Source organism: Octodon degus, unplaced genomic scaffold (genome assembly GCF_000260255.1).
Source record: "Octodon degus isolate 3935 unplaced genomic scaffold, OctDeg1.0 scaffold00056, whole genome shotgun sequence".
In the NCBI taxonomy this organism is placed as follows: Eukaryota; Metazoa; Chordata; class Mammalia; order Rodentia; family Octodontidae; genus Octodon; species Octodon degus.
Window position 1 is genome coordinate 10,423,536 of NW_004524632.1, and position 11,398 is coordinate 10,434,933.

General features: G+C 60.3%; 1 protein-coding gene and 1 long non-coding RNA gene across 2 annotated transcripts; one reads left to right on the top strand and one right to left on the bottom strand.

Annotated features, from left to right (window-relative positions):
- The first annotated feature begins 2,402 nt into the window (after positions 1 to 2,402).
- On the top strand, positions 2,403 to 5,168 carry LOC111817356. The gene is made up of 3 exons (XR_002821583.1): positions 2,403 to 2,641; positions 3,580 to 3,677; positions 4,668 to 5,168. It is a non-coding gene; the product is annotated as an uncharacterized LOC111817356 (long non-coding RNA).
- A 62-nt stretch (positions 5,169 to 5,230) lies between these two features.
- On the bottom strand, positions 5,231 to 10,034 carry Krt9 (keratin 9). Its single transcript, XM_023718133.1, has 10 exons — positions 9,653 to 10,034; positions 9,291 to 9,544; positions 8,342 to 8,424; positions 8,097 to 8,253; positions 7,736 to 7,897; positions 6,866 to 6,991; positions 6,561 to 6,784; positions 5,974 to 6,218; positions 5,536 to 5,862; positions 5,231 to 5,370 (listed from the first exon to the last, which is right to left on the bottom strand). Exons 1-10 carry the CDS (start codon positions 10,032 to 10,034, stop codon positions 5,231 to 5,233), a joined length of 2,100 nt encoding a protein of 699 aa, XP_023573901.1.
- Positions 10,035 to 11,398: the final 1,364 nt, after the last annotated feature.

The window sequence follows — 11,398 nt, forward strand, 5'->3', positions numbered from 1 at the left end:
CACAGGCCTGGACACCCAGGGGAGTAGGGACATCTTGTTCTGGTCATGATCCATGCCAGCCCCTTGCCGAGAAGAGGGACTGATACGAATTACTGAGTGGATGCAGGACTGGAGGGAGGGGTTCGAATCCATGGAACTCCACAGGACTTTGCTACCCACGCTCTGTCACCTTGTGCGGTCGACTGACCACTGGTGGTCAACCTGTAACATCCAGCTGAACTGAAGCAGCGTGGTGCCTGCCGGGTGTGGCAGGCCCATGTGAGGTTGTTGCCCACGGCATAAGGGGCAGAGCTGGGGAAGAAAAGAGAGCTTCAGGAAGGCTGTAGGAGCTGTGGGCTCGCCTGGAGGACCTTGCCACTCTGGCTTTCCTGATATGAGTGCGACTGTTTTCATCATCAAAGCAGCTCGGGAACTCACTGTCACTGAGAGTGACCGAAGCTCACTTTGTTAGAGCTCTGCTCCTCGTTTTGAGCATCACCCCCAGCTCCAGCAGGGAAGCTGTTCGGTATCCTGGAGAAGTTTGTCATGTTGGCTTCCCAGATGAAGACGTGGCTGTTCCCATCAGCGGAGGAGCTCCGGGCTTTGTTGCGGCCGGCCGAGGAGGCTGTGGTGCTTTTCAGGCAGCTCTGATTCTTGCTTTGAGCGTCGATTCCTGGCTCCAGGGCAGATCCCTCAGCCTGCTGGCCCAGCTCCCTCATCCCACGTGCAGACCCTCTAGCTTCCACCTCTGACCTTTGGGCCTTCCCAGTGCACATCCCTGAAGCTGGCCTGCATGAGACATAGTCGTGGGCTCTAGGCCTCCAGCTGGACTTCTGAGAAGCATTGTGATGGGCTGGAGGTCTTCAGCAGGACTCGTGCGGGACATTGCCATGAGGTCCAGGTCCTTAGCTGGAGTCTTGGGTCTTTAGTGTGTGGACAGATTTCCTGCACTTTCTTTGTATTTGACGCTTTAGATGACCATTGTAAAATAATTCTATAAACTATGTGTCCTGTATTAAACTATTCCCTTGCTCTCTGCCCGATCTCTCCGGATTTACTTTCCTCATGCTGCCGGTTCATTTCCTAGGAATTTCTTTGGGTTCTGGTTAGAATTCTCTCCATGGCTCTCAGTCTGGTCAGAGGAGCAGAGAAGGGGTGGATTCTGCTGCTGCGTGGGCCTGAGACTGGGTGGGAACCCTGGAGCCTGAGGCCTGGGACCAGGCGCAGCCCGGATGGGCAGAGGACTCGCGGGCGTGGAGAGCAGATCCAAGCACCCAAAGTGTAAGAGCACCAGGCTTCGGGATGATGGGAGGTTGGGGCCAAAGCCTGCCTGGGCTTTGCTCAGTCTGTTCAGTGATCAACACACACACACACACACACACACACACACACACACACACTGATACATCTCACTTACCTCCTTACGTAAAGCCAGACCCAGGACCCCGGGGGGGGGGGGAGACCAAGGCTCTGGAAGACTCTCCCTGCACGGGGTCCGGTCTCACTCCCCACTCACCCCATCTGGTCGCTGCCTGTGCAAGCTCTTGCACCTGTGTTCACTTGGGGCTCAGTGTGCATCTGGGGTCACAGAAGACAGGATAAAGAGCACCTGCTTTGGAGCCTGCCTGAACTGGATTGCAGTGTCTGTGGTTTTCCTTTTTTTTCTCTCTCTCTCTCTCTCTCTTTTACCTAATGCACGTTTGCGACGCACACACACAGTTCCCATTCATCCAGGGGCAAGCGTGTGCACGTAACCCACAGGAAGCAGCTCAGCGCTCGCGGGCTCAGATCGCCTCTGTCATCTGTCTTCCTGCGGCAGCCACCCCCTCAAAGTCTGACTAGAGCTGCCTCCCCTGCTGCCACAAACTCTCGTAAGCCTCCTCAATCCTAAAGCATAAAACAAGTTTCCCTGCCCAGGACTGATGGCTGGTTGGATCGGTGGTGCTGTTCTAACCTGAAGGGACACCCTAGCCATCTTCCTCAGGCCCTCGTGTGTGGCACAGCCTCTCCCCAGCTCCCCCAGAGAGCAGGTCCCCACTGGGCCAGCGTGCCCTGTGACTCTCCCACTTGGCAGCTGTCTGGTCTTCTGAGCACGTCATTGAGCTCATCCAAACAAGTTACCCATGCAGAAAATGAAACAGGAACAAACATGGGGATTCACAGAACACCCCTCGCCCGGCACAGGCCAGTCAGTGCTGGCGAAATCCCCATCCCTGGCCCTTCCATCTGAACACAGTGTCACTGCCCTTGGTCGCTCAGCTCTGTGAGCAGAGTCTGCCTGCGCCTGAGCTTCCCCCGAGCTCCGCTGCTCCTGCACACGTGCGCTGGGGTCGCTGCCCGGTGTCTACCAGGGGTCAAACTCACCGCACCCAATCCCGAGTCCTCACCTTCCGCCCCAGCCGCCTCCTCCTTCCCATCTCCGTGGTAACAGTGCCGCTCATCTGGGTCCTCAGACCACAGACCCAGAGTCCCCAGGGCCCTCTCCCCTCTGACACGCGCCTGCAGGATCCTGACAGCTCCTCCTCCCAGCCACACATTCCCCGGCATGGAGCCACAGGCAGCACACGGCCACTGTCCTGATGCCCTCGCTCTCGCCAGTGGTCACCATTCAGCCAGCATTGCCCCATGGCCTGTCCTCCGTGGCGGTCTCTCCTCTGCTCAGGTTGGTCCTGGACGTCAATGTCAGCTGCTGCAGCAGCGCCCCAGCTGCAGGCCCCTCGCACTGAGCACTCACGTCTCACACAGAGGCTGCGCGGTTGTTCCGGGCTAGCAGTCCTCTGAAGCCCCCTTGGGAGCAGTGAGCTCAGGCACCTGGGCCCTTGCATGCCCCAGCTTCTCTCAGGCTCTGTGACCTGAGGGTAGATGCCTGTCCCTTAGTGCAGCTGTTTAGGGGTCCTCAGGGGTGGAGCCCAACCTCATCCGCCACCACCACTGGACTGCAGGCTTCAGTCCCCATCGCAGGACAGTCTGGAGGTCGGTGTGCTTGGGACCTTGCTTACCACAGTCCCTTTGAAGAAGCACCTGGGCTACATCTCATGGGGTGGTGGGAAGGCACGCGTGTAGTCAGGGCCAGGAATCTTGGGAGCCCTCCCTAGGGTCGTGCCTATCACAGATCCCCTGGAATCCCAGCAGGCCTGGGTCTGCACTGAGGATACCAGGTGGGACTTCTGAGCCCAGGTGAGGCCACCAGGAAGGAAGCAGGGTTGTATGAGCAGCCCCGTGGGGGAGGGCCACATTCAGAGTCTCAGACACCAGAGTGGTGCCTGAGGACCCCCCGGGACACATGGGAGGTTAAGCTGACTCCCACCCAGCTGTGGGCCTTGGGGACAAAAGCCCCACTATGATGGCAGATTCTTGGGTGAATGATTGCCGCTTTAGACCACTACGCTTCAGGGTGGTGTTAGCGGGCTTCTGACAGCTGTGAGGAAATAGCTTAGCAACTAAAAAGGAGGGATTGTGCCTCTGTGACCTCAGCACTCAGGAGGTGAAGCAGGTGACCCTGAGCCAGAGGCCAGCCCAGTGTGAGGAGCTTAGGCCATCAGGCCCAATGAGAACCCTGCGCAATGTTTTTTACCTTGTTTCACTCCCATTTTTGCCAAGACTTTTAGCCATCTGCACAGGCTTCTGAAGCATAAACCACGTCACTTCTGTCTGGTTTTCCTCCATCACGAACGCAAAACCTGTAGTAGACTCAGCAGGTGGGACTCTGCCGCTCCTTACCCAAGAGAAGACGTCTCATTCCCCAGCCCCAGAGCCTGCGCTGGGTTGAGGCTACCCCGGGCCAGTACCACGTGGCCAAAGCAACAGCCCTGGCCTAGGCCCCAGGACACCGCAGGAGCTGCTGGCTGGAGCCCGAGCGGCGCATGGCCCGATTGTATCCAGGCCTCAGCCACCTCCAGCCATCCACGGAGACAGAACCACCGCCCGCCCGAGGCTGACCAGCCCAAAGGTCAGCTGGCAGGAAGGCTGGCCAGCACCTACGTAGTGGGCTCAGTCGGCTCTCCTGGCTCTCCCGCCCTTACAGACTACAACAGAGCTACAGTCCATGCAATTCGATGCCAGCAGCTTGACCCTTCGGTAGTACATGCATGACTGTCCCATTGGGCACATGGGACAGCCCCATCAGGTGGGGCAGCCGCACATGCATCACCAGTGGTTCAAACCAGCAGGAACACGTCAATCCCAAAGGACAAACAGTCCAAGTCCAAGTCTGATTTGCAATCGGAAAGGTTTATTTGGAAATCAGGGTCAGGAGGGGAGCAGGGTCACCCACAGGCTACACGGAGGAAGGGACAGCTGCCTAGGCCTGCGGTCCTCAGGGCCCAGCAGGGAGGGGAGCCAGAGGGCGATGGCCAGTGGGACAACGCCAGGTCAGTCCAGCCCCACACGGGCACCACCGCTGGTAGCCAGCCTGTCCTGATGACAGGATGCAGGAAGCTGGTGCCACCGAGGGTCTGCCCGTCTGGGGGGTAGTCGGCAGGTGCTGGGTGGGAAAAGGCAGCAGGGGCTCTAGTATCGTAGCAGGTAGCCTGTGGAGAGAGGAGGAGGAGGAGGTTAGAGAAACAAGGGGGACTCCAAGCAGGGGTTTTCCCAGAAAGATGGAGAAACCGAGGCAGAAGCCGGGAGGCCTTGACATGGAGGGCCCAGGAGGTCACCCAACGTCTGGCCCCATCCGCTCTGTCCTTCAGGGCAGCTCGTCCACATCCCCCGCTTTGTTAGTAGATTTCTCAGACACTGAGACGAAGATGGAGCCAGCCTCACCCCTGGATGCAAAGCCGTGGCTCTGCGTTGTCACCGACACACAGAGCACCCAAAGCTGTGCAGCGGCAGCCCCAGGACCACGGGGCGTCCCTGGCGGGCGTGCTCAGGCAGGCGCCGCCTCTTCACATCACACTTTCACTTCATACGACGCCACGTAGGCACAGGGATGTCTCCCCAGAGCCAGGGCCCTGCCTGCCCGCCGCGGTCCCGTACCCAGATCCTCATGGGCATGAGAAGCTCCTCCTTCCCCACGCCACACAGCGCTGTCCCAACCGGCCACAGACCAAGCCTGTGGCTGTGTTCCCCTCACGGGGGCCAGTCCCGGTATCCTGCCCCCCGGGACAGAAAGTCCCAGCTGGGGGGCCCACGGAGCTGAGTTCCTCGGGCAAGTTCCTCATTCTGTCCCCTTTTCTGGGCCATAATAAAGCTGACAGCGTGAGCCACAGCAGGAGAGCTGCGTGGTGCCACACAGCCACCAGCCCGCCGCCTCCTAGACCTCTGCGGCCTGGGCCACGTGGAGAGGGGACCCTAACTCATCTGAGGCTGCCAGAAGCAGCGATCGGCACCCAGGGGTCCACAGCACCTGGCCGGGGGCTGCCCGGCAAGCCAGCCATCCTGAACGTGCATTACCTGGAGGCACAAAGATACACTAACGGGGTGGCCAAGCACGCCCAAGGCCTTGACTCAATGCCAGCCCCACAAACAAATAGATGAACAAATAAACATGGGCTCAACTATTCCCTTACCCCACAACTAGCGTTGTGTTCCCCAGTGTAGCCCAGAACCACCTCTTACCTTGTGTATCGTCACAGTCCTCGGGATTTGAGGAGGACTGGGTCTGGGATGGTCTTCTGCTGCCCCCACTTCCTCCTTTGGATCCACTTCCCCCACCAAAGCCGCCTGTACTTCCTCCTCCAGAACTACTTCCCCCACCATGGCTGCTTCCACTTCCTCCTCCAGAACTACTTCCCCCACCATGGCCGCCTCTACTTCCTCCTCCAGAGCTACTTCCTCCACCATAGCCACCTCCACTTCCTCCCTTGGAACCACTTCCTCCACTATGGCTGCCTCCACTTCCCCCACCAGAACTACTTCCTCCACTTCCTCCTCCAGAACCACTTCCTCCACCATGGCTGCCTCCACTTCCTCCTCTAGATCCACTTCCTCCTCCATAGCTGCCCCCACCAGAACTACTTCCCCCACCATAGCTGCCCCCACTTCCCCCACCAGAACTACTTCCTCCACCATAGCTGCCCCCACTTCCCCCACCAGAACTACTTCCTCCACCATAGCTGCCCCCACTTCCTCCCCTAGATCCACTTCCCCCACCATAGCTGCCCCCACCAGAACTACTTCCTCCACCATAGCTGCCCCCACCAAAACCACTTCCTCCACCAGAGCTGCCTCCTCTAGACCCACTCCCTCCTTGTCTTCCTTTGCCACTTCCAAAGCCAATGTGTCCAGCTCCAGAAGATTCACTGGGAAAGCAAACAGACACAAAGATAAAATGAGTCGTCCGCACATGCACACAGAAAGTCGGCCCTGGACAGAGTCGGCACTCAATTGTGAATCTTCTGAAATTCTCCTTCCTGGCAGGCAGTGGACCAAGGCAGGGAGGGTGGCCCCTTGCCCTCCCTAGAGCTGGAGCCGCCCCTTCTGCCCACATCCTCACCCTGCTTTTCCAAAGCCTGAAGCCCCACGGTGTCTCCACAAGAGGAAGATGCCCCCAGCCCCCAGCGCATGGCACACAAGGACCTCCCCATCCAGAGCAACAAAGGCCTGGGCCTTCCTAGAGGGCTCTGAGGTCCCCAGGGACCTACAAATCCTCCTGGCCGCCCTCGAGGAGGTCGCGGTAGGTCTTGATCTCCTGCTCCAGCCGCATCTTGATGCTCAGCAGGTTGCTGTACTCCAAGTTCTGGCACTCGATCTCGCCCCGGACCTGGGCAAGCTGCTCTTCCACGGCGCTGATCTGCTGCTGCATCTGCTGCAGCAGGCCGCAGTAGCGGTTCTTCGTGTCCTCCAGGGCCTTCTCCAGAGCTGATTTCTAGGGGGCAAGAGGTGGCTTTGAGAGGGATGCTCCCTCCGGGGTCCTCTCCCTCCCGCCCAGGAGGCCCCGCCCACCCACCGTGCTGAGCTGCGTCTGCAGCTCGATCTCCAGCTCCTGCACGCCGTGCCGGAGCTGGGTCAGCTCCTTGGTGTTCTTCTCCATCTCTTGGCCGCTGTTGGTCACCTCCTGCTCGATCTGGGTCATCTGCAACCCAAAGGCTCCGTGAGGAACTTAGAACAGCAAGACTGCCTCACACATGGGACCTCCCCCTCCAAGGCGAAGGCAAGGCCCAAGCTGGACCTGCCGACCTCTGGGTCCCCACAGCTGGGCAGGCTGACCAGCTCTCTCAGCACGCCGTTCCTTCTCAGCAGAGCTCCAAGATCCTCCACGCCATGTCCCCACCCTAGCTACCAGCTAAACTTTTCTTCCTACTCTCTCTCTCTCTCTCTCTCTCTCTCTCTCTCTCTCTCACACACACACACACACACACACACACATCAGACCAAGCGTTCATGTCCCAGGCTCTAGGCCAGTCTCAGGACCCAAGATGAAGAGAGCAGCCCGGGAGCTGAGGCCCAAATGAGAGACACACCATGTCCCCCGCCACAGCCTTGCACTGCGTGGCATCGCTGTAAGCTCTTCACGCTCAGCTCTGTCCTCACACCAAGGAACCGCGAGCCCCCAAGAGTTGCAGCCTTATTTGATTCATGCCTCAAAGGTCAGCATGCCCCCTAAAATCTGGCGCTGAGGGGGTCCTCTAAAACTGGATGAGTAAGTGAATGGAGGAAGGTGGGAAGGAAGGAGGCAGGGAGGGAGGAACAACGGCTGGATGCCATCTTTCAGGAGATGGGTGCATCAGGTGCACTGAGGGGTGCAGAGCTGGGAGAAGAAGGGGAGGATGGGCCACAGCCTGGAGGGGCGCGTCCTGCAGGGAGAGGCCCTGCTCACCTGCGACTCATAGCGTTCCTCGATCTCCTTCCGGTTCCTGGAGATGAGCTGCTCGTAGTCCTGGCGCATGTTGTTAAGGGTCTGGGTGAGGTCCTTGCTGGGGGCAACGTTGATCTCCACGTTGACGTCTCCGCCGTTCTGCCCGGTCAGCTGGCTCATCTCCTGCCAAGGAAGAAGGGGAGGTGGGGGCGCCTTTTCTCCCCTCTCCCACCAGGTCGCTCAGGTTGCAAAAAGGAACACAGGTATGAAATCAAAGCCCAGCCGCCAGCACAGAGTGCCGAAGAGGGATTGGGAGTGTTCTCCTCCAGAGAAAGGGCAAAGGGGCCTCCCCAGACCCAACGGCCTGGCAGCGGGCATGCACCTCCTGGTGGTTCTTCTTGAGGGACTGCAGCTCATCCTTCAGAGTATCATACTGTATCTCCAGGTCAGACTTCTCCATGTTCAGGCTGTCCAGCACCTGCCGCAGGCCGTTGATGTCTGCGTCCACGGACTGTACCAAAGACCTCTCCATCTCGTACCTACAGGCCAGCAGGCCAGGAAGTGGTCAGGAAGGGCCTCCAGGGCCCTGGGGCAGGTGGGGAAGGGAGCAGGGCGGGGCAGACGCACTTCACCCTGAAGTCATCGAGTGTCATCCGAGTGTTGTCGATCTCCAGGAGAGTTTTGTTGGTGCCCGTGGTCAGGTGCAGAATCTGAGCAAGAAAAGATGGCATGAAACTGGTCCCCCCTCTTCTGATCCTTTGTGGGGAGGGACACAGGCCAGGTGGTGGCAAAGGCAGGGAAAAATCCCATCCAGAAAGATGTCCAGGAGGAGTCCCCAACAGTGGACAGGTGGCCCAGACCCCTCCCAGCCTGCAGCAAACAAAATTGAGTGTGGTGGGTGGGGAAGGATGGAAGGATGGATGGATGGATGGATGGATGGATGGATGGATGGATGAATGGGTGGATGGACAAATGGATGGGTGGATGGGTGGGTGGGTAGATAATGAATGGGTGGATGGATAGATGGATGCATGGGTGGATGGATAATGGATGGTGCATGGATTGATGGATGGATGGGTGGGTGGATAAGTGCATGGGTGATAGACATATGGAGTCTATCCCCAGAGCTCAAGACCTTCTTCATCATTTGAATGACTGACATGGACACCTGAGCCTGAAGAACGTGAAAAGATCAAGGCAGCCCCCTCTAGGAGCCCAAGAGCAGTAGGCAGAGACAGGATTGACCTGAGACCAGCCCAAAAGGCGGCTCCGTGTCCAGTCCCAGTCTTGCCCACGCTCATCCAGAGCTCTTCCCCGACTTTGGAAGCTGCGTGTGTGGGGGTGAAGCCCAGAGCGCGGCCCAGAGTCCCTCTCCTGCGCCTGTAGGAGTCCAGCACCGCTGCATTTCTGAGGGATGCTCCAGGTTTCCAAGGGGCAGATTTCCTGGTTATTCTGGTGTAAACCTGAAGGCTGGCTTCATGCACTTGGAAGAGGAGACAGAGAGCGGTGGGGCGGAGGGAGAGAGAGAGAGAGAGAGAGGTGTCCCTTGCCCCCCTGTCTCTGTCCCTGCGCCCACCTGTTTCTGGAGGTCATCGATGGTGTCGTAGTAGGGAGAGTAGTCCTTCTGGAAGAACTTAGGCCCCTGCTTGTCGTACCACTCCTGGATCTTGCTCTCCAGCTCGTAGTTTTCCTGCTCCAACTGCTGCACCTTGTCCAGGTAGGAGGCCAGGCGGCTGTTGAGGTTCTGCATAGCGGCCTTCTCGTCGGTAGCCAGGAAGCCTCCGCCGCCGCCAGAGCCTCCTCCGAAGCCCCCGGACCCACCGCCGAAGCCTCCTCCGAAGCCCCCGGACCCACCGCCGAAGCCCCCGGAGCCTCCTCCGAAGCCCCCGGACCCACCGCCGAAGCCCCCGGAGCCTCCTCCGAAGCCCCCGGACCCACCGCCGAAGCCCCCGGAGCCACCGCCGAAGCCTCCTCCGAAGCCCCCAGAGCCTCCTCCGAAGCCCCCGGAGCCGCCGCCGAAGCCTCCTCCGAAGCCCCCGGACCCACCGCCGAAGCCCCCGGAGCCACCGCCGAAGCCTCCTCCGAAGCCCCCGGAGCCGCCGCCGAAGCCTCCGCCCATGCTCCCAGCACTGAAGCCCCCGCCAGAGCGGGAGCCGCCGCCGCCCCCGCCGCAGGCCCCGGAGCTGCTCCGGCCGCCAAAGCCACTCGCGGAGCTGAAGCGACCCCCGCCGCCGCCGGAGCTGAAGCGGCTGGAGGAAGAGCGCTGGCCGCCCCCGGAGCTGCCGCGGCTCCAGCAGGACGTGAACTGTCTGTAACTCATGGTGCGGTGGCTGCTGCGGACTCGGTGGAAGTTTCGCAGAGGTGCTGCTGCTGCTGCCGCCGAGCTGTCCCGGGCCACCTCTTATACCCCCGGCCCCGGTGGCACACCCGGGTGTGCCCTCCTCCGACCATGCCAGCCCCCCGCCCCAGGAGGCCTGGGATGCCAGGGGCACCGCGTCCCTTTGGTGGCTGCCGGGAGGCAGCCCAGCCCCTCTCCATTGTGTGGGGATAATTGGAGGACATTAGGCTGTCAAAGGTACCATAAATCACCTGCCGCCAAGGGGGTGACCTACATCCCAGAGATCCCAGCCTGCTGTCTGAGGACCGAAGCCCAGGAAGCCCAGGGTTGGGGGCTGAGGCCCGTGGGACAGACTCCTGGGCAGAGCCCCCTCGCCCATAGGTGACTGCCACTGCCTACATCGGTCCCCACCTGACCATCCTGTGACCCCCGTGTGGGCGGTGCTGAGCGCAGAGACAAGGCAGGGGCAGGGGGGTTGGGGGGCACAGCCCTCACCCACAGACACTGCCTGAGGAGCCCTTGATGGGAACCCCCTCCTTACTCCCCAATCCACAGGCTGGGGGGACACCTGGAGACAGAGTGACCCTAGGAGACACCGCCGACGATGGAGAGAGGGCCCAGCAGCAGCCCAGAGCACACAGCACAGGTCCACATGGGGGGCCTGGAGGACACAGTGGGCCACATAAGTGACACATGGCCAGTGCCTGCTGACCTGGGAGGGGCCGCCCTGGCCTTGCTGCCCTGGGCTTCCGAGTGGCAGCAATACAGGAACCCCGGACAGAGCCCAAGTTAGGGTACAGATAGGGGAATGCCCCTGGCTGCTGGCAGACAGCCAGACACAATCTCAGTCACCGAGGCCAGGAAAGAGTGATAAACAAGGGCCCCCACCCACCTGGCCCTCACTGCCCTAAGTTCCCAGAGCGCTGTCTCCGTTCCCTGTCCCCACCTCCGCAGAACATACCGAAGGACCTGAGCACCTCCCAGGAGGGGCCACAGGAGAGATGCTCGGAAGATGTCAGGCTCCTTGCAGGGGGGTGCACACCTGTAACCCCAGCTACTTGGAAGGCTGAGGCAGAAGGATCAAGATCTCCACACTAGCCTGGGCAACTTACTGAGACCCTGCCTGTCTCACAATAGAAGCTTTAGAAGGCCTGGCCAGCTCGAGAAAGGCCCTGGGCTCTACCCCAGGGCTGCTCGGGGGAGGGAGGGAGGCGAAGCCATCGCTGACCCACCTGCGGGTGTCCTAAGCCCCTCCAGCCCCTCCCTGCCGGGCCACACTCCACACCCCACACCATGCCCACTGTCCCTTCCTCCCCCCCCCCGCCTGGCCTGTCCACAATAGGCAG